This window comes from Chelmon rostratus, chromosome 19 (assembly GCF_017976325.1).
Source record: "Chelmon rostratus isolate fCheRos1 chromosome 19, fCheRos1.pri, whole genome shotgun sequence".
Taxonomy (NCBI): domain Eukaryota; kingdom Metazoa; phylum Chordata; class Actinopteri; order Chaetodontiformes; family Chaetodontidae; genus Chelmon; species Chelmon rostratus.
The window spans coordinates 2,169,779-2,193,286 of NC_055676.1; the positions used below are offsets into that span (position 1 = coordinate 2,169,779).

Here is a 23,508-nt window from a genome sequence, read left to right on the forward strand (position 1 = left end):
GTTATTATCAATTTTATATCTATCAGAAATCATGATTATCATTATTTAGAATTTAACTTGCATTAAATTTACCTTGGGACACCACAATAGGCAAATTATTAACTCTTCCAATAACTGATTCACTCTTTTCCAACATTATATTGACCAGCATGTTTTTTCCCCCCAAAAATATTTGAAAGATAAACAGGACATTTTGAGGAGGAAGAAAAGAAAGATGAAAAAGAAAGATGAAGAAAACAAATGAGAACTACAGGAGGGTTCAACTGCAGAACTGCCTGAGCCAAAACTGTCATTAAACCTTGACGTCAGCACAGTGCCTCAGCAGGTACATGATGTTCATTCTGGCCACCTGGGACTTGAACTCACTACATTTGCCACTGATGGTTTGTCATGACCATGCTGAGCTCCGTAGAGAAAGTCAAACTGGAGGTGGCTTCACACCAAGACTTGTGCAACCACCAGGTCTGCAATAGCAGGTGTCCATGCATGTAAAGGCAGACATGATATATGTTGCTCATGCTGCAGTCCATGTAACAGACAGTCAGCAGTGTGATGTACATACTATATGTGTTTATAATACACCAACAAAGTCTATGCTCTTCTATCTTGCAGCATTTCAGAAACAAAGACAGTAACATTGCACAAGAGTGAAATAACATCTACAGATAAGGCCAGTTTGGGTCTGTTTTTTTAGATTACTTCTTTTATCTAGCACTTTAGAAATCACTTACATTAAAATGTTAGAACTGCATAATGAGACAATAGGGATGTACTTTTGCTTTGTCCTACAACTGATGAAGATTTTTATTTGTATACAGCTATTGGCAGAGGTCTTGGAATGCACTTTAAAGAAAGGCAAACCTAAATGAATATGAGCTACTCTGTCACTGCTTCTAGCCTTTTTTGTGGTAACAGCAATAGTTGTGGTAGCAGGTGGTGTCATGATGGCTATTGGAGCAATGGGCGAGCCCACAGCAACATTTGCAGTGATTTCAATAAAATTTTTCAGGAGTTTCAATTCTAATGGAGTTTGTGAAATGTGATGTAAATGATATGAAGATAAAAAGAACTTCTTTCTGTCTGTGTAATCTGTAATGTCAGGACGGCTTTTACTCAAGATGCCCTTCTTCAGGCTTCCACTGGATCCCAGTCCCAGGCCAACTGGGCCAGGCCGCACTCCTGGCCCGGTTTACAGCCATGACCAAGAGGTATGAAATTGTGATTTTCTGACCACTAGAGTGTGACCAAAACATTTGTAAATTAAAAATACCTTCAAGATCTTTGACAATTGATCTAAAAATGTGGGACCAGATAAGATTAAATAGTTTTACAGTTTTTAAGAAAAACAGTGACAGACTTCACAATTCCTGCCAGCTCAAAGCATCTGAACAATTCTGGGCCCTGGGCCTATATTTTGGTGACAGCTGCAAAGCAGTAGCACATCCAGCTGATTTGGTATGAATTTTCAGTTTTAAATTCAAGATGTTTAGACGAAGTTTGGCAGAACTGGACCTATGTGCAAAGTTTGTTCATTTCCTGCCTGGAAAGCCAATTTTCTCATAAAAGAATAATAATATTTTCATTGGCAAATACAAGAGGTTCCAGCAGCAGAGCAGCCCAGCCCCTGATAAAGCACACAGAATGTAATCTCACTAACCGTGCTTTACTAAATACTGTAACAATAGGGAGTTTATGTGTGCATATGTATGTGAGAGAGAGTATGTCTATGTTTTTTGGGCTGCCTCCTTATGTGCCATGAGCATAAACATCAACACACAAACAAGGTATGTGAGGCGAGAACTTTAAGCTTCCTCTCTGTGTGGCTGTGTTTGAGGCCTATTCATGTCATGGTGCTGTCAGGTTAGAAAAGGTAATAGTTAGTTACATGTGAAACATGGTTACTGGATGTAACTCTAGTTCTACAATTAAGTCTATGTGCATGAAGCGCAACTAGCAACCTAGCAAGTGACCACCCAAAAAACCTACAAGATATTAAAGCCACAATAAAGCTCCATGAATAACATTGAACCACATCAATACATGTGCACTGACAAAAGAGAAGCAGTCCTGTGCTCAGCCAAGTGCATTATGCTATGCTATACCCAGTTAATGTTACCAGTCCATGAAGGGAGGGTACTTAGCTTAACCGGAAATCATAAGTAGGCTCTCGCATTGCTGCTAAAGGAGTTCAGTCCACCTGCTTTGATGCCTAGTCCACACATACACAGGTTTTTTTCACGTTGCATTTTGGCCTTTTGTTGGTTTGGAATGCTCTTGACTGTCATGCTCAGCTGTGTTTGTGTGTTTTCATATGGATGAAATGAAAACAGGTTGAAAACAGTGCTTGTGTGGACAGGTTTTGTTTTTTTGAGAACGAAGAAGGGCAAACCCTGTTTTAAAAATATCTGTGTGCATGTGGACTAGGCGTGAGCAGACTACAGGGATATCTGAGAGTGCCATCTCTGTTTATAGAGATTACATTTATTTATTCAGGTTTGTTAGTTCAGATTTTATTTTATTTATTTTATTTACTTTTAATCCAATCTAATTGAATTTACACACAGCAATTATAAACACAAAAAACAACTTAAATGTGAAACAGACATCAACTAGCACAAGGCTGAACAGACAGAAAGCAGATCAGAACAGATCAGAGTAAAAAAAACAACAAACACAAAATAAGGAAACAACTGTGAACTGCCTCAGTAAGATGGCATATGTATATAGTATATATAGCTGGACTCGTAACTGATGCATTAATGTATTTTTAATGATGCATTAATTTGTATGCAGCATTTCACCATGCTACTTTGAAATATTTAGCAGCACATTGTGTGTTTTAAAAGATGAATACCAAGAGCAGGAGCTGAAATTCTGTGTGCTGTGAATGCTTCAACTTCTCACCTTGCTGCAGTGATCTGGAAGCGTACTTTGGGGTGTGTCAGAACTTCGTGACACCAGTTTTGCACCCTTCAGTCTGCACCAAACCACACGATCAGAGATGCAACACAGAGTGGGTAGTGAAATAGTCTTTGAGCTTGCCCTTAAGTTACTCTTTACATGAATGAACAATACAAGAATTGAACAACTTTAATTGGCAGAATGTATTCCTGATGGAGTAGAAATAGGCTTTTAAAACCATCAGTAGAGAAAGTACTCTTGACTGTTAATAAATTAATTTAAAAATGTTACAAAAAGACTCGAAATTAATAGAAATTTTTGCAGAATTTTCACATCTCTTCATACTCACCTGTGGGGAGCACTGAAGAACTTGGGCTCATGGCCTCATTTCTAAAATCTTGGCTACGGCCCTGACTGCAGTAAAAAATAAACTGCTTTCTACATCTGGTGTCCGCAAAAAAAAAAATCGTTTCTCCTCGGGGTTCTGGCTCGGTGATGCGCGCGGATGCTTTTGCCTCTTTTCTGTCACGTGTGTAAATACTTTCATATCACATGTCATCAAACAATGGCCCCGTCCCAGACGCACGGGGGCTGAGTGCGGGGAGAGGGATCCGTGACGCCTGACCTACTTTTCAGCAAACACTTCACAGCCTCACCGCCGCTTTACTACGCAGAGGTTCAGACTCTGAAGTGTCCCTCCTCTCATTCAGTGAGCTGCCAGCGCACCCCACTGAGCAGCCTGCGTGGCAGCAGTGGCACAAACCACAGACAGAGAGACAGACAGACAGAGAGACAGACAGACAGACAGAGAGAGAGGAGAGAGAGAGACTCGGGGGAGGGGGGTCTGTCTGTCGGTGTGAGGAGTTGCACAATAACAAGGACCAATGCAACTTGTAGTAACTGTTGAAAGCTTCCAGGCAGGACATTATTGACTCCTCTTCAGGTAAGACATGACGCGCTCATTAGTACTAATAATAATAACCGTGTCCCCCCCGTTTAAAGAGCGGGCAGAATTTATGTGTGGGTCAGTTTATCTGGCATTAAGTGGTGCGGCTGCATGGTGTTAAACGCCACACCGAGCAGCGTCTGTTTACTCCCGCTGGAGAGCTGCAGAGGCTCGTCAGCTAGCACCAAGGCTAGCCCGCTGCTCGCTGCGACCGTGTGGAAACGACATCCGCCCCGCTGGAGACGCGGCCGCGGGGCTCGCCGCTGTCTGCCGCGAACATGTCTGTTTGTCTTTGAACAAAGCGCTGAAGTGCGCTGTCAGGCCGGGACGGAGCGCTCGGGGCGCAGCGGAGCGGTAACACTGACAGGCAGCCCCCGCTTCACCGGCTCACAGTTTGCACGTCCGTGCGGCCGCGGCCGGGTCACTGTAACGCTCCGCTGCCTGACAGCGCAGCCAAATGAAGATAGGCTGCTGTTTATCACAGCATGATCGAGATATTGAGATATTTATTTCCTCTTTGTAGGTTGTTCTGTCATAACAGGAAACCCTTGCAACCATTGCTAACTTCTCTGGGTCATTCTTTTGAAAATGGCATTTTCTGCTGTTTTTTTTTTTGAATGAAACTAATTTAGACTCACGCTAACGTTTAATTACAACACAAAGCGACTTGGTCACATTTTCGTTGCTCTTTAAGTGAGTTAATAAAGTAGTCAATATGGCCTGTGCTGTAACATATGATCATATTATGTGCTATTATCTGCTGACTTGTGCTGCACAGACACACTCAGCAGTGTCAACGTGATGCATTGTACATGAAAGCAGAAGCTCGTGTCAGGGCTCATGGTGTGCGGTTTGCGGCTGTTTGTTGGTAGAAGTGATCCTTACTTACATCACATGAAACACTACCAGCAGGGGTGAAGGCAGGCTGCAGGGTAGGGGGGCTGGGTGCGGGGTGGACGGTGTTGAAGGGGTGGTTATGAGGATGCCTGGGCATTCAAGGTCAAATAACTGGCTAAAATTAGTCACGTGTCAGCTGTGACAGGGAGCCAGTGTCCTGTGTGACTGGGAGGGCTGGTGAGTATCCACGCAGCAGGAAGCCATGCCTTCACACATCCTCACTGAATGTCGGCACATGCTGCTCTTCTGTTGTTCTCTGCCCTTTTTACCATTTGAGGTTGAGAAGTAGGTTCTCTAAAGTTTGAAAAAGCTTAATGCACTTATATTTGGCAGCATGGTTCTGGACATTTGATTGCAAATAGAGGTTTGAACCCACAGATTATTATTGTGACACATATGTGTTATAAGTCATTGTTACTAATGTCAGTCATGCTTGCTGGTAGGAGTGGCCTTGGCTTCTACAGGGCTGTGACAGAGGAGCAGAGGCGATTTTAATGAGGGGATATATAGAATTTAGCTGTTTTTGTTCCATCTGTATGTTTAATGTTTTGCTCCATAACATTTCATTTTCCACCACAGCCCGCATTCTGCTAAGCATGTGACAGTTGGCAATATTATCAACTGGTTTGAAATTATCACAGAAATGTCAGTTTTACAGTGTCATGGTGCACAGTTTTACACAATTATTATTATACTCATCAGTTACAATGACCCTGAAAGGAATGAAAACAGGTTTCTTTTGGTTGCACTCTTGGTCACTCATTCTTTGAACAAAAACAAATTTAAGGGCTCTTAAGTGAAAAGTTTTTGTGAGAATTATGTGTCTGTCTGTCTTTTTTTTAAAACTAAGGACAAAAAATAGCTGCTACAGCAAATTTGTATGTATTTAGGCACCAGGTTTTGACAAGGAAGAAATGTGTCCCACAATGTTGTGGAAGTGCAGTGCTAAATCAGTGGAGTACTCTCTTAACGTACTAAAGCTTCCAAGTACAACATTCTGAAACCAGTGTTTCTTATGTGTTTTATGGGAACAAGATGACAGCTATCAATATACAGGGTGTGGCTGTCAGGCTGTGCGTTGGAAATTGACATAAATCAGAAAGGTGTGCAGGGGAGGTGGTTATTGATGCTGTTAGATGATCAGTCAAGCATTTCTCTTGAAGCACACTGGTGTATTAGTGTGTGGTTTGATATCCTCTATTGAGGTGGTTGAGAAGAAACCAGCAGTATGTCTTGTTTCCACTGCATGGTATGGCTCTACTCGACTTGACTCTACTCGCTCTTTTTTTGTTTTCCACTGTCAAACGTTGTGGATAGTACCTGGAACCTGGTACTTTTTTTGGGACCACCTCAGTCAAGGTTCCAAGTAAGCTAAGCTCCAGTGAGAAACATGCTGTCTTCATTTATGCCAGATCCGTCTACACGATTTTTTCTTTTCGACGATGGTTGCCGTGTCAGATCTAGCGACCACAGTGCCAGAAACTCTTGCCTTGTCCTGTTTGGTTGAGTGGCAAGACGACATGTATGACCCTGACTAATCACAACACGGTTTTTTTCATGATCACGCATGAGTTCAGAAGTAATCGGGGAGGCGGGGGAAGCAGCTGTCAATCAAACTGACATAAGCATTTTGTGTGATGCTGGTGTACCAAAAAAAAAAGAAGAGAAAGTTGTCTTTCACGATTGGCCACAAGGCTGGTAATTGGTAGGCCACAACAAAATCATTTCAAAATCTAGCTAGACTCGTGTAGTCTGATCCTGGCATTAGAGACTATTTTTTAGAAAGGACTGATGTGCACAACAATCACCTGCGCTCAGCATCAACACAACCAATACAGTGCTTCAAATATGGATGCTGCTGCAAAGAAGCTACAAACTGTAAAAGACGGATGCTGCACACACATTTTTTATACAATGCTACAATACATACTGTATTATTTTATATTTGAACTTAATATTTATCACTCCTTATTGCTGTGCTGGCTGGCAGTCCTCTCTGTGATGCATGTGTTGCTCCATGTAAAACACCCTGCAGAAAGTCCTGGGAACTCTTTGCATTGATTGATGATCTCCCATTAAAATGTCAGCTTGAAGTTCTTGTGACTAACTGTAGTGGACTTGTGACTGACTATTCTATTGTAGGGGGCTGAAGTCTATCCCAGCATGCTTTGAGAAGGAGGCAGGGTACACCCTTCACCAGTCTATCACAGAGTTTATATCCATATGCACAAACATATTCACACTCACAGTCACACAGACTTTTTTTCTGTCTAACCTTTTTTAATGTGAAGAATCTCCCTCCTGCCAATTCTTTGGAAATTTCTGTAGCATTCGAAAGAGCCTCAGAGCTGTTTTTCATTGTGACAGAGGAAGAGGAAACAGCTGTGTGGGTTTAGAGCACAGGGTCAACAGAAATGAAAAGTCATAGGCAGAATCTCTGGAGAGAACCTCTCAGGTTCTGCCTTCAGTCACATTTTTCAGTCACATTTTTTTCTTGGAATGATTCTGAATTTGGAAATAGACATGGTAGTGATGTTGCTAGGTACACGTCCTGCGTCTCCGACACGTTAAGATCTTAAAAGACATTGTAAACTCACTATTGACATGTCCATGGGACACACACTTTTTCCCTTGATTATGCTACATTGTGAACAAAAAATCAGTAATAAACAAAAGAAACCATGCTAACATAGAAGACCAATCATCAGTGCACAGATTGATTTCAACAATTAAGGCTACAAATGGAATCGGTGAATATGAGGCATGCAAGAGGAGATCCTGTTTTTGTCTGAATGCTCAGTGAAAGGAAAGCATTTCTATTCTATTGCAGGTATACATGTATGCCTGCTTCTAAATCTACCTCTGATGTGTCCCTGCATGCCCCAGCTTCTGCTCAGCCTACCAAGAGTGCCTCTACATTGCTTGTACGTACCTCTGTCTCTTTTGTACTGTGAAATTCAGCAAAAACCCTAAGGTAGACAGCTTGAAGAATACGATTGGTACAGTAAAGTTCATCAGCATCACCACTCTGATGATGGATGCAGTGGCCTCTGTTACAATCTTATCCAGTTCTGTAAACAAAACAGTGTAGCACTGATAACAGTGAAGCTTGACATGGCCATGTCGCGCAAAAACAAAACCTTCCAAGTTCAAATTCAAACAGTAGGTGTCTAATGACTAGCAGGACACACATTTTACCTAATAAAGTCTGCACTGAGCTGAAGTTTAAAGTTGGGTATTGAGCAGCTGGAGTCAGTTGAGTCCTGCAGATCTGTTCAGTTTTATTTTAAATCAGAGCACAAAATCACAGCTCTGCCTGCATCTGCTCCTGTAAGTCCACCGTCTAACACACCGACTGAATGTGGGAGCTGACCGTTAACATCTGAATACAGCAGCTGGAACTGCATAATTCCAGTTATTTTGTAATAATGGACCAAGATCCATTTCAAGAACCTTGGCTAGATTTTAACCAGAGGAACCAGGGTCTAATCTTGGTTCCGATGCCATAGTGGCTGGTGCCAAAAATTCTGCTTTAGGAGTAGTTCTTTCTGATGGCCCATGAGCTATAGCAACAGGGCTTACAATCTTACAATGCTTAACTAAAATACAAAGAACAACACATGACTGTGTCATTGTGTTTGAAAATTGTGATGGGAACAATACCATCATTTTTTTAGCCATGCTAGTGGCATTGGCTCCAGTGATGGAAACACTGGTCCGATAGTTGGTGATAGTTGATGATCCTCTGACTTTTCTTTAAGCTCTACCATGAGATTGATATTTATGGTTTTGAGTGAAATATCTCAACTGTTAGATGAATTGCCGTCAAATTTGCTACATACATCCAAGCCCCCCTCAAGACAAACTGAAGATCTTTGGTCATCCCCGAACTTTTCATACCACCATCAGATCAAAATTTTGATTTGTCCATTACTGCTGTTTGTGACCAAACTCAACACCAACGACATTCCTATCAACCTCAGCTGTACTTTGTGTTTATAGCATTGTCATTGTGAGTATGTTAGCATGCACCTCACGGTGCTGCTAGCACAGCTGTAGACTCTTAGGCCACGTTCAGACTAACAGTAGCCCTGCATGAAAAAATCCAACCCTCTCATGCAGTGGAGTGGAGTCAGTTTGTCGTTGCACTGCCAACACAAGAGGCTCTGGCAGAACGCAAGGTCATCCAGCAACAGTTGATCCAAGCTCAACTTTGCTGCAATGCAATACATCATCTGACAATGTGCAGCATTGACCAATCACATACATGCAACTCTAAGTTCCTCCTGGTAGTTTACTTTGTAACTACAGCGCTCTGTTTCTACGTTTTACCTTGCGATAGTTGGGATGAAAGACAAAACAGTTGCCACCGTAATAACCAGGCTGATTCAGTCAAATCCTGTGTGTGAGTATTAAACCACTGTGCAGTATTTTGGAGTGTTGCATTCATATGTTACTGTTACTGGACTTCCTGGATCATATTTCATGTCTCAACAGCACCTTCAACAACACATACCCACCAGTGCAGCCCCCAGCAGGGGGCTGGTTTTAAGGCAGGACTGTTTTTCGACTGATTGTGAAACATGAAATAAATAGCAGCTACTTATATACATACATGTATACACCCATAAAATATGTACAGTATGTGCAACGTCAGTGCACAGTTCCATGTCATTATTTATGGCGATGAGTTGTATATAAACATACAGACGTATACATATATTTTAGCCATTTTTGTTGAATAAAGTCATCCTCCCACCCCTGCATCTACATATGGCCTCTGTTTCTTTAGGATTCCCCGCATTGATCTTTCCCTGCTCTTGCTCAGGCAGCTTTAAAAACTATGTTCACAGGGAGTGATTGAAACAGAGCCCTGTTCGAAAATATATTTTACAGTTTTCTGGCTGAAATATTGTGTAAGAGCCAGGCATGCTATGAGAACAGAGAGGCCTGTGGACCACTGAATCACTGGATTAGAAGAATTCATAAATCTCAGGCAGTTGTTCTCAGGAGAGTTGATTCCTTTTGGGGAGTTATTTTCGCAGCAGGAGTTCTCCACCCAGCTTTTGTATCTCTGTGTGTTTTAGTGGAAAACCATCCAACTGGAGGTCCGTAGAGTCAGGCAGGGCTATGTTGAGAGATTTCCTAGCCTTGAATGCCAACAACAGCACAGTCTTCATTACCACAATTAAGAGCAGCCTGATACATGTGTGCAGCACAGATCTGTTCCTGTGGTGAAACCTAAGTCATGGCATGAGGCCCGCTTGGCATTACTAACATTTTAATGGTTAGTAGAGCTGAGTAGGTTAAGGTGAGTGCAAGTTAACACATGTAGACTCACCTAAATACTTAGAGCTGACTCATCAGAGATGGGGGGGGGGGGGGGGGGGTGTCGAAGAATACTTCTTGTAATGTTTTAGGATAGAGAACAAGTTTCAACGTGACCCAGCGTAGACATTTAAGCAGCTATTTGTGGTCAAAACAAGTCATCAATACTTCAGTACTTGGCAATGGTTACTCCAGGAATCACATTAAGTTTTGAAGCGAGGAGGCATGAGATCATGCTTAGGTGACTCAGGTAAAGGACACAATAACACTGCTGCTCACTCTGTGACTTGCTTTCAGTGATCCACTTGTTTGGAAATCGCTTTATTATTTCCAGTTAAAACTAGAGCAAGGTCTCCATCCATGAGTCATCACCACAGGCGCACAGCAAGCTTCGGCTCCACTGTCAGAGCTTAGCAGTGTTTGTCTCTGAGTTAGTTAGTTCACAGTGTAACTGTAACTGAGGTATCCTAAAGCCGTTCCATTCTCTTTTTGTTCTATAATCCCTGCAAGCAGTCATGTATCTACTGTGAGTATTTGTTTTTTGCTATAATTAGAGCCTCGCTCTTATGGTTGCAGTTATATACTGTCGATCAGCCTCAGAATGGCAGTACAGAACAGGCTGTGGAATTAGTGAATTAAAGGGGCTTCACCCCCTGTGAATGTGAAGGTGCTCTGCAGAGTTACCCAGGGTTGTGCCATGATATTCCCTGGATATTTCCTGAGCACATTCCACACATATGAACATGAGGCTAAGACTGTAGCTAATAAGCAGGGGGCCACAGAAATACAAGAACTGTCAGTACTGAAATGTCAAAGGTGTCTGAAGTCATTTAGAAACAGTGTCTCCATTACATAGTTTGTCCACCAGAGAGTTCCGACAAGTTTATTTTTATACTGTAAAAAGTCCTGCTCTCTACATACCTTGGTCAAAAATGATCTCTTAAACTCCATTAATGGAGGGTTTTGATGTGTTCTGGAAGCTTGAAATTTGCCAGAACAGCAACAAGAGGCATGTTTAGTGTAGTTGGGAGACCTCTGCCCACACAGAGAAACACCTGAACATTTTTTTTTTGTTTTTGCTAATCACCTGTTAAACCGCTGTTCATTCTCCTCCTACACTCTGTGACTGGTTCAGAACAAATCTATCAGTGTAGCTTCAGCCCATGTTTAGAAGAGATTTTCTTTTCAAAAATAGTTTTCAGATCATTTCTTCACCAGGTCTCCTACACATTTAATCCAGCCAAATAAGGTTTGAATGGCACAAAAAAACACGTATTGTTCTAGTGTTGTTTGATATTCCTTTCAGTTATGCTTAATTGTTCTGGATTATAGCTATGCTAGCAGCATGGCTCTAAGTATATGTTGGGTTGCTGTGAAATGGCCCCAGAGGATAAAGTTTGATGAACTACTTTGGTTTATGACCAAATGCGTGCAAAACTGTATTTTGTGTTAAGTGATGAATGAAGTGTTAGCATGCTCACATGCTAAAACATGATGATGAACGTGGTAAATGTTCTACCTGCTTCACATCAGTCTGTTTGCATGCTGATGGAAGCCTTTTCATTATATATATATAAACTCTTATTTATGGTGGAGCAGAGGATGAGTTGAGGAGTGTTACAGCCTGAGGAAAGAAGCTGCTCTGCAGTCTGGTGTTACAGCAGCAGATACTTCTGTATCGCTTGTCAGACAGCAGCAGGGTGAACAGGCTGTGGCTGGTTTTGTCTTTTAGTATCCTTTGGGCTCTGAGCAGGCACCTCACAGATATCACTGGTGTTCAGTAGATTGGTACCAATGGTGTTCTGGGCAGTTTAAATCAGAGTTGCAGAGCCCTCCTGTCCTGGTCCGTCATTTCATACTAATATCTAGTGTTTCCAGTCAGGATGCTTTCTATTGCTCCACTATAAAGGTTAACATGAACTTTGCAGAGACATTCCTCTGTCTTGAGTTTCCTTAAGAAATACAATTAATCAAATTCAATTTTAACATTTGTCTTCTTTGTTACAGTAGTGGGTAGGTGTGATGATACCATGGAGGCACAGAACAACAACCAACCCACGTTAGACAACCACAACAATTTCTACAAGATAGCTGGTCAAGAGGATCAGGTAAGATGTGTAACCAGTGTGGTATTAGACAGATTCAAAGTCCTTAAAATATAGAAAAAGCTAAATGTTACATGTTTTAAAACATGTGATGTATATCATATTTTTTCATTTCCATGACATGTACAGTAGGTAAACACAACTGATTCTTGCAGTTAGCTTCCCTCTCTCTTCTAAACTCTGGAAATCCAATTTTACGGCTAAAAGATACGTTCTAATGAACTATAATGCAATACCTAGTTAAAGCTTTTAATATGGAATTTTCCTATACAGAAAAACATGCCAAGCTATAAGTACTGCTGCACTCTGGCAAACTTCCGGATTGAAAAGAAGATTGGTCGGGGCCAGTTCAGTGAGGTCTACAAAGCCACATACCTGCTGGAGGGACAGCTGGTTGCACTCAAGAAAGTCCAGGTACAGTACTCAGGAGTGTGTCTGATACTGCCTCAGGACTACTCTGAACATCCTGACCATACAGATGAGCTTGTCAAGATATTTAGTACAGTGTTTGTAGTTTTATCAATTGGCCAGTTATCTATCATCAAGATTTTACAAGATTTTTTAAAATGAGCTCTAGAGCCTGATCAATATATCGGCATTGTTGAAACTACAGTATTGACCAATTTTAGCTCATCACAGATGTATTGGTTTTGATGTATTTGTCATCTGAGAAGTAATAAGAAATGTCAGTAACTCCAAAGATATGTTTTGGATCATTTAGAATCTGTCATCCTGACATAGTTTGTCCACCAGAGAGCGCTGTAAAATATCCCACTCACCACACATCTTGGTTTTTGTTCAAGTCAAAAGGCTGTTTGTCTCATCTGTCAAGAGACAGTGGCGGTATTTAAAGAATACAATCTGCGCCGACACTATGAATCCCGTCACAAAGACAAGTATGATAGCTTGCAAGGCCAAATGCGAGCAGACAAACTCTCAAAGCTAAAAAGTGGTTTGTTAGCTCAGCAGAATACATTTGTAAGTGTGTGTGGAAGCACTGGAAATGCTGAAGGTGGAGTTCGGTGTGCGATTCCGTGAATTACATGCCAATGCAAAATAACCCCTTTGTTGCTGACATCGATGAAGCCGAGCCTTCTTATCAGTTTGATTTGGCCGAGTTACTGAACTGTGATGTTTTGAAAGATGCATTCAAGCCCGACAGTCTCATTGACTTCTATGCCGCCCTCCCAAACGACACATACCCTAACATAAAAAAACACGCAATGAAGATGTCCACACTTTTTGGCAGCACGTATATCTGCGAGCAAACCTTTTCACACATGAAACTCCTGAAAACTATGATGAGATCAAGATTGACAGATGAACATCTGCATCAATGTTTGAGACTGGCTGTGACTAGCATGGTTTTCAAAGGGAAGTTGATGAGAGAGAGGCTGCAAACAGTGGTGTCTACAAGCCTACTGGACCCTACAAAAGGATTATAAGGAAGGAACACAAGAACTTTGAGAGACTGCTCATATGAGTCATTTAATTATAGACTCTGCTCCTTCTGATCCTTTTTTGTGAAGATCCCAGAGAGGGTTATTTGGTTATTATTTTGTTTCATAAATTGTGTTATTTATTTCAATAATAGTGTTATTATTTGTTTCCTGACTTTAACTGTTAAATCCCATCCATCCATCCATTATCTATACACCGCTGAATCCTTTGCAGGGTCACGGGGGGGCTGGAGCCTATCCCAGCTGTCTCTCGGGCGAAGGCAGGGGACACCCTGGGCAGGTCGCCAGCCTACCACAGGGCTACATATACAGACAAACAACCACGCACACCGCTCATTCACACCTATGGACAATTTAGAGTTATCAATTAACCTCAGCATGTTTTTTGACTGTGGGAGGAAGCCGGACAACCCGGTGAAAACCCACGCTGCACAGGGAGAACATGCAAACTCCACACAGAAAGACCCCAGGCGGGATCAAACCGGGGATCTTCTAGCTGTGAGGCGACGCTGCACTGTGCAGCCTGTTAAATCCCGAAAGGGGTTATTAATATTTGGTTATATGTGGCTTTCTGGAAGACAATAAATGTTTACGCTGAGGCACCCCTGTGATCGTCACACTTTTCTGTTACGAACTGACCCCGGCCCCCATCAGAGAAGGGAAAAGTTATGTGGCCCTCACAGGAAAAAGTTTGGGGACCCTGCTCTAATAGCCAAATTTAGCAGATTCCTCATAAAGTTTTTGTTTGGGTATTTGTTTATGTTTAAAATATTTGGCAGATACATCATTTTCAGATTATATGAACAAAAAATAAAAATGTAGTATCAGTGAGGTCTAGTAAAGGCTTTGATGTTCGATAATTCCAATCTGAGTCTGACCAATACTTGGGTTTGAGGTTGATACTGATATTTAGAAGTTTATTAAATGATTTACATTTAAATCTACTAATTTGATATGTAACAGATATAACATTAAAAGAATGATAAAAATCCCTTACATGTGTTATTAAAGAGTTATTAAAGAATTGTGTCCAAGAGATGTAGTGAATGGGACATTTTATAAGTGTACAACAATCATCTGCTCTCTGGTGAACAACTCTGTGTGTCTCTGTTTCTGAATGATCTCAGACATATCTGTGGCATTTCTGTCATTACTCTGGTGACATTTCTTCTGACTGATGCTGACCTGCTGGCCCTGCTGATTCATTCGTCGGGCTCCAGTTCAGATCATTTTGGGCAGCCACCCAATAAGAATAAATTCATATTCACTTCTATCTTTGTTTGTGCAGATCTTTGAGATGATGGATGCCAAGGCTCGTCAGGACTGCATCAAAGAGATAGACCTGCTGAAGGTAAAGTTGATGAACCACAGCCTTTGATTCAGTAGATCAGTGAGGAAAAGAAATTATTGAACGGTTTCCCTGCTTTGTGTTAGAGGAAAATGAAAGCTTAGACATCTGAATGCGTATTTAGTGCTTGTCTAAATCATATCAACTGGTGCAGATGATTTGATGAGTTAATCAGCACTATTGCTTTGAGCTCAGTTGTACTGCTTGATTGTTGGAGCTGTTGCATTTGTGTTAAAATGAACAAAAAACAATTTCAACGTGTCTGGAAACAGTATTTTTCTCCTGTCTGTTCACTGCAGCAGCTGAATCACCCCAATGTAATCAAGTACCTAGACTCCTTTATTGAAGACAATGAGCTCAACATTGTTCTGGAGCTGGCAGATGCTGGAGATCTGTCCCAGATGATAAAGGTCAGAAATTACCTCAAAGTCCTCTGAGACCTACAGGTTTATGTCAAATTAGATAAGTAAACAGATACTGTATGCAGAAAAGTAGCCCAAACTCAACACATGTTACATCCAGGAATAAAAATATGTGTTAGAAATGTTGATTACTGGTGTGTGTAAACAGTAGAGTTGAATACCAGGAAATAAGATCCAGTATTACCCAGAAATTCTCTCAAAAAAGTACTGTGTTTTACCAGGATGCTATAGATACTAATCCTAATAATGTGAGAGGAGAACAATCTTTAGTCTTGACCCACTTCTTAAAACACCACAACACAACAAGTTCTCTGCTGAATGTCACATAAGTATGCCACATGTAGAACCTTTCAGATAAGAATCTTTTTAATGGACTAACAATCCTTCATTCTATTTGTGTAGTACTTCAAGAAGAAGAGGCGACTCATTCCAGAGAGGACTATATGGAAATATTTTGTGCAGCTCTGCAGTGCCTTGGAGCACATGCATTCACGCAGAGTAATGCACCGTGGTAAACAGCTACTCACAGATTTACTCACCCTCCTCTCAGTCCTCATGTACACCATCCCCACTGTATCATCTCTGTGTTTATTTCTACTGATATACTTAATCCTGTCATCCATCCCTCTGCTCTACCCAAAACCATCCTCTGTTTGGCATTCATATTTTGTATTTCCTTTCTCAACCTATGGCTTATTTTTGTTGTTATTCAACAGTCAAAATCCAAATAGAGGAAGGTAATATGTATGATTGTAGTGTACATAACATAGTGAACAGACTGTGTGCATGGCAATCTTCATCTTTTTCAGCAGCTTCCAATTTTCTGCTAAACATTTCAGGTCCAGAAGTACAGTATGAATACAATGAAAAATGGTGGAGATCTTAAATGTTCCCAGGTTTTTAATGTGTGTGTGTGTGTGTGTGTGTGTGTGTGTGTGTGCGCACGTGTGTGTGTGTTAAACAGATATCAAGCCAGCCAACGTGTTCATAACAGCCACAGGGGAGGTAAAGCTGGGTGATCTGGGATTAGGCCGCTTCTTCAGCTCTAAAACCACGGCAGCACACTCTTTAGGTAAAGAACATACACACGCACTGTGGATGCAGAACATACAAGCATACACAAGCATACACGTATGAGACATGAATGCATTGCACATGTTTTTCTTTTATATTAGCTTTTAATGGAGGTGTACAGCTCATGCAAAAAAATTGATTACAACTCAATTGTATAATTAACTGATTTAAGAACTCTTTCAAACTAATGGTATGGTACATAAAATATGATTAAAGGTCCCATGCTGTAGAATATGAGATTTCCATATCTTTTTTTTATTATAAGGCAGGTGTAGGAACAATGTAAATACTGTGAAGGTATCAAAACACTCAATCCACTGAGGAATGCAAACAGCCCTTATTCAGAAACTGTACCTATCAACAAGCCATCAGGACTTTGGTAAGGTTGCGATGTCACAACTCTAGTCCTCAACCACAAAAATGCAAAAATACCAGCTGAAACACAGTGGGCGGTGCCTGCTCAGGCCTGTGGGATCGAACCAATTACAGCAGACATGGCTTTTTGGGATGGGGTACCTAAGGAGACAGGAGCTAAAATGATTTCAGACAGAGGGTGAGTAGAGGTGCTGCAGCAATAGACAGTATGCAAAAAAAAATAATGTGTTTTTTGGACATTAAAGCATGTAAACATTTTCTAGTAGACTCCCAAAACAAGAGCATGAGCCTAAAAAGTGAGCATAATATGGGACCTTTAATAATATGTTAATAGTGTGTTAAAGCAATAATAAAAAGAGTTCATTCAGTGATACCTTATTTCTACTCCTTTGCTACAATAAGACAGAACTGTTCATTCTTTAAAATGTTTTCAAGTTTTGTACAAATGTACCATTTTATTTATTTGTTTCTTTCTCTGTCCCAGTGGGGACACCTTATTACATGTCACCGGAAAGGATCCATGAGAACGGATACAATTTTAAGTCAGATATCTGGTCCCTGGGATGTCTTCTGTATGAGGTAAGGTCACACACACTTTGAGCTTTATTGGCAGTGAATGATTCGGATAGATAATGAATTCCTCAATCCACACGAAAAACAGCCTTGCTAGTGGCCTCTGGAGGCTGCAAACTGAGACTACAAACAGAAACATACTGATGATGACCATTTGTGGATGTAACAGTGTGTCTAGCCATGTTTTCAGTCATTTGCTGCACATCTACCCATGATACCGTGCATCTGCATTCTCTACATGTGTCTGTCCACAACAAAAAAAAAACAGGCGTGATGTGTTTCATACGTTCACACTGTGTGTTGACCTTTAGGCCCTGTTTCTAGCGATGTAGAAAAGACAAAAAGAAATTCTAAAGTTGGCTCTTTTAGACATCTATCAACATAAAAAACTAAACACAACTAATAGAAATGAGAGTATTTGAGGCTTCACAGTTACACCACAAAATAAACTACACGAGTCAAACTGAACCTGCTGTGTGGTCTTGACAACACTGGCTTATGATAAGGTAAGAAACTACAGCTGTCTTTTATGTAGGCGTGCCAGGGTCCTGATATTGTGCATTCTGGCTCACTAAGATTGACATGCGTAAGGGATTGGTTTGTAATTTATTCAATTCTGTTTCCAGAGTGTTTCGGAGGTTTATCTGAGCTTCATGTTAGCCTTCAGCAGTCTCAGCTAGTCAATAAAGCTCAGTTTAAAATCCCCTCTCTCTGTTAACCATCTCTCCACGCTACACTGTAGCTGTGTAATTGCAATACATCATCTGCAGTAAACACCACCCTACGTCCCTCACAGAAAGAACATTTAAATGTGACAGCTCCCCACTATAACAACAGCCTGGCCTTGCTCAAGATAAACCTTCTCTACAACCAGCCCAGTTTGACCAATTTCAGCCTCGTCACAAGGATAGTACTGGGACTGCTTTACTGAGAGTAACCAGTGATAATCTTATACATGCAGACAAAGGTGGATACTCCATTCTCATCCTACTACATTTGACTGCTGCTTTTGACACCATCAAGCATGCCATTTTACTTGGTAGGTTGCATAACTGTGTTGGTATTTGTGGTGCTGCTTTGAAATGGTTTTATTCCTGTTTGACAAAGACATATTTGAATGTTTGCATCAACAATAATGTGTCCTCAGCTTCTCTGCTGTGTGGTGTCCCTCAGGGGTCCCTCAGGGGTCCGTCCTTGGACCAGTCCTGTTTTAATTGTACATGCCTTCACTGAGTCATTCGTTTAGCCACTTTCAGGCTGTGTCATATCACTATAATGCTGATGATACACAGATCTATATTTCTCTGCCGTACCAATAACCTGACTCAACTGCCCTCCCTCCATGATTGCTTAGCTGCTCCCAAAGAGTGAATGTCTCTTAATTTCTGCCACCTAAGCCCTGTCAAAACAGAATTCCTCTAAATTGATCCTGATAGCTTTTCCTCTGCAGCCAGTCAGTCAGCCAGTCGGACTAGCAGCTTCTAAAAACACATGTTTATAGGCAAGCTTTCTGTAGATCTCCACTCTGGGCGTTTGTTTTTGTTGTCTGCTCTGTCTCTCATTGTGCTGTGTTTTATATTGTATGAATTCATTTTTATCTTTCCATGTGTGAAGCACCTCTGTGTGCTATGTAAATGAAGCATTACTTACTAACTTACCCTGACCATATCAATGTCATAGCATGACTTTATTTTTATGCCAGACAGCTTTTTTTTAAGTAATGCGGAACTTAATTTCCTTTCCTGCTATTATAGCTGAAGTGGTCAGAATACATATTGGCTGTTATCAGAGGCTATCAGCAGGTCTTATCTTTGTTTTTGGTCTTTAAAACTAATAGAGACAGGAATTGGGAGGTTGGGGGAGGGGTAACATCCTCTGTGGCAGGAAGCAGACACCTTCATTTTTTTCTCTTTTTTTGGCAGAAAACAAGCCAAGTAATATTACTAAAATGTAATACCATCAGTTTAGAAATGTCCACCTCAACAGTGACTTTAAACACTGAACTGAAATCACATGTAATCATCCCAGTTTGGCGTAACAGTGTCTGTGTTTGATTGACGACAGCGCCAACTGGACCAAAGGAACAAAATAAAGAAACATGCCCTGTATCTTAGACACCAGGGGTTGGCAGATATATTCGATGTTCTCACACATGAAGAGTGTGCTCAGCCCGTCCCTCAGCCATTTGACAACTGACCACTCTGAAGCTTGTGTGCAACCTTTGCATAGTCCACTCGTATGTGGGTAGCTCTTTCTATAGGTTTCAACCTTTTTTCCTCACACAAACATTGTTTTAGGTCAATGAAAACAGAGCTTTTGTAAAACCCCTTCCAGGGTAAAGACATTCAGAAACTCTGTTTGCAGTGTTAATGTGTAGACAGGGAAAACTGAGCTTTTGACGATGATGATGATGGCTGGTTCCTCTTTTACCTTCCACAGTTTAAAGGAGAACTGTATTAGTGGAGGAAATTGAATCACGTTTGGTGGAGCAGCTTAGTAAGTCACCATGGTATGGTGTCTAGGTTGATGAGTCTACCAATTTGGAGAACAAGACAATGCTGCTGGTTTATGTGCGTCATAAATTTCAAGATGATGTGTGTAAGAATATGTTGTGTGTGCTATGGCTGCCAAATAACACAACTGTGGCAGAACTACTCAAGTCTTTGAATGACTACGACAGACAAACTAGACAGGTCATTCTGTGAGTTTTCAGTTTAAATCAGCTGCAGAGTTGTGGGTATAATGTCCTTTATGCAGGTGCCTGGATAGCAGAAGGTTCAGCTATTACGTACTGCTATGTGCCAGATAGAGGTGCTGACAACAAGCACTGCAGTTGGGCGCCTTGCTGAGGTGAGGGCAGAAGGCAGGCATCCAGGGAGAGCACCAGCAGAGGAGTCCTTAGCACAACCCTTCCTGCTCTTGTGCCGGCCCCATGGCTTGAGTTGCAGGGTGTGAAGCAGGTTTGGGACTTGCCTAAAGGATGGGCCACATGTAATTTCTCAGAGCCAGGAACTTGGCTGCGTCCCTGTGGTAATAGAACTGGACAAGGGAAGAGTGGCATCATTGCGTCCAACAGAGGCTGAGCACTCGTGGATGGACTGACCCTTCTGTTGCCACAGCAGGTGGAGCCAAAGCGGAGAGATGTTTAACTTGTGGCAATGGATGAAAACTGCAGGATCAGCTCATCCTCGATCTTTAGATCCTGCTTCAGCTGACTGATGTCATCACCAGTAGGTGATGTTTGGACACACCCGTGATGATGTTTAGCTGTGTCAGAGGCCAGCTACCTATAGCAACCGTTCTAAAAACAAACCAAGGTAGGCTAGCCTGGTGAAGGTGCAGTCTATCACTTGAAAACAAAGTCCTCAATCAAGGCTTCAGGAAAGACGGTGAGCTGTGCTTGTGTCAGCGCCAGGTAGTATAGTCGTAAAATCAAAGGTGCCAGTCCACAAACAACAACAAAAGTCAGTGATTCTAATATAAAAGTCAAAAGCCGGCTAGCTTTAGCTCAAAGTGGCCATTTCCAAACCTATGCATAACTTTTAGTGGAAAAAGTTAAATTAAATTAAACAAGTGAGTCATATAAGAATACACCCCCCATACAGTTGTCATGAACCGAGAAATTAAGTATGGAGACCAAGACTTTTTTTGTAGCAGGTTGTTAACACATTTATTTCTGCTGTAAACCTGGACATTCTGTGGACATCTGTAGAGGCCATTCGAGGAAGTGCAGTTTTTGGCACTTCCACGTTGGCTTCGTTTCTAAACCCCGGAGGTTGCTGCTTGGTAGCAGGCTGTTGTCTGGCTCAGTGTGACCATCCGCTCTGCCTATGATAGAATGCAGTACTGATGCAGATGCAATTAAAAACGAAGCCGTTTGATCGGCTGTATGGAAACAAACAAGTTCTCCAGTTGCGTCACAGAACTAACAGTATTCTGATTAACCCATAAGAACCCGGACCCATTTCTGCTTTTAGGAAAATTATGGGGGACATAAGACTGACTAAATAGACCACATAGAACACATTTCTGACATTTTTTTCAAAACACCACCCCCCACTGTCCAAGATCTCAAATGTTACATAATGTGTCACATTGGGCGAGAACTCAGATTATTTCATGTTATAGGAAAATTTGGACGTGTGACACCTGTGTCACCGTAAGTTCTTATGGGTTGTCAATGCAAAACTATGGGACACATTATATAGAATATGAATTTCTCCCTTTTGGTTTGTGTTTTATTTCTCAAAGGTGAACTCAGGACACGTTATTTACAGAGCAGAAATGCTGCCGCAGACAAAAAAAAAGGCAGTTTCATTTCAGTTGGCCACCACTGTGCACATAATAACCCTTATTATTACTCCTATTTTTTCTTGTGTTTCATTGGAATGCTGAGCTATTGTCGAGATAGTCATCGCCCCACACAATGGTTTCACAGTCCTCTGTGTTCTGGAGATCCTCTGTCGACAGGCTGAATGAACAGCATTATGTATCTTTCTCATTTATTCTTTGGCTGCATCACCACATCTACCGCATGAGACACCAGATCTCATTCTTCATACCTTCCTCTCTTCTTTCCTGACATCTTTCACATTTTGGAACATTTTTTCCCTTTTCACTCTCACTTAACTTCAGGGGCAAAACTGAGCACTACTTTGTGTATGTTACTATCTTCATATGTAGTTGGCATCCTTTCCCAGGGTCAAACACAAAAGCAGTTTTAATTGTCTAAAGCCTTGCCTGTTAGCAGCCCATAATACTAAACATCTCATACTCCGTGTCGAGTTACTTGAATGTAATATGGTATAGAGGTCGGTGATCGTCTAAGGAGCATGAATGTGATGTCATACTAATCTGTTTGTTCAATTTGATCTTATGGACACGAGGAAATGATGATAGAAAATTTGAGGGGGTCATTCCAACAATTGATCATCTGGGGACCAAGAATATTCACCGTGGCTTCCACTGAGATATGGTCTCTAGTTTGAAAGATATCCTATCATCAAGCAAACTTTGACATCAAGATAATTACTGACATCTTTTGGGGACTGTGAATATCCACACCACATGTCATGTCGGCCTGTCCTGGACTGTAGGTGTCATATCTTGGCGGATTTTTCCTCATTACTGAAGGCATTAATCTCTTGGATGTTAGTCAAAAGCAATGTTATTAGAGTGTTACCATATTAGGGCTCTGGGTAGTCCTTGTTGAACTTTTATGTATAGTTAATATATATATACTTTTTTATATAGTTTCTGTTTCATTGTCTACTCTCACATTAGTAATTTCTTTCTTCTCCCCAGAATTTCTCTTATACAGACTGTCTTCCTCTTTCTCTAGATGGCAGCGCTGCAGAGTCCGTTCTATGGGGACAAGATGAACCTCCTCTCCCTCTGCCAGAAGATTGAGCAGTGTGATTACCCTCCACTCCCTCCTGACCATTACTCCGAGAAGGTAGAGCAACACAAACTAACGGCTGTGCGGCCTCCTGTATACTGTGCATACAGATACTTAATTAGTCAAAAACTAATGCCAGTAATATCAATAAGCATGAATACAGTTATTTTTGTTTGTCTATAATTAATCACTATTGCTTTAAAGGTAGGTCATTAAACTTCGGAGGCCAGTTACTGTATAAGCTATATCCTGGTTATGTAGTTGCTTTGTTTTTTGTGGTTGTTTATTTGTATATGTCATATTTGGCATATGCAATTACATGTTTACCCTAGCTTAGCCCACACTGCAAACAGGGAAAACTACTAGCCTAGCACAATCCAAAGCAGAAAAAAAACTCTTAAACTCTTATTTATGGTGTGTTATGTTGTGTCTTGTGTGTGTTAGCTACGTGTTGTTCAGAGTTGTGATGCGTTCATACCTGATAACTGCACTGTGAAAACAGGATTTTTGCAATCCTTTGTGCAATGTATCCAGTGGTTGTTGTCGAGATGCTATCACCATGCTAACTCCCTAAAAGCTAAATTAGCAATATATTATTGTTGGAAGGAACTTACTTTTGAGTTGCCAGAAAACCAGTAAAATTAGTAGACTGATCCCCTTTCAATGAAACAGACAGAGCTG

At 41.3% G+C, this 23,508-nt stretch overlaps 1 protein-coding gene across 3 annotated transcripts in view; it reads left to right on the forward strand.

Moving 5' to 3' along the window:
- nek6 (NIMA-related kinase 6) overlaps positions 1 to 23,508 on the forward strand; it is a 28,279-nt gene that overhangs the window by 1,041 nt on the left and 3,730 nt on the right. Inside the window, exons 2-10 of one of the 3 annotated variants that reach the window (XM_041959482.1) lie at positions 1,102 to 1,208; positions 12,080 to 12,180; positions 12,451 to 12,591; positions 14,926 to 14,988; positions 15,285 to 15,395; positions 15,810 to 15,918; positions 16,372 to 16,479; positions 17,341 to 17,435; positions 22,771 to 22,884. In XM_041959482.1, coding sequence (XP_041815416.1) covers positions 12,103 to 12,180; positions 12,451 to 12,591; positions 14,926 to 14,988; positions 15,285 to 15,395; positions 15,810 to 15,918; positions 16,372 to 16,479; positions 17,341 to 17,435; positions 22,771 to 22,884 — 819 coding nt within the window. In that variant the 5' untranslated portion in view covers positions 1,102 to 1,208; positions 12,080 to 12,102. Of the gene's footprint in view, positions 1 to 1,101; positions 1,209 to 3,672; positions 3,845 to 7,591; positions 7,669 to 12,079; positions 12,181 to 12,450; positions 12,592 to 14,925; positions 14,989 to 15,284; positions 15,396 to 15,809; positions 15,919 to 16,371; positions 16,480 to 17,340; positions 17,436 to 22,770; positions 22,885 to 23,508 lie in introns of those variants that run through there. The other 2 variants (XM_041959481.1, XM_041959483.1) reach the window with 2 other exon arrangements.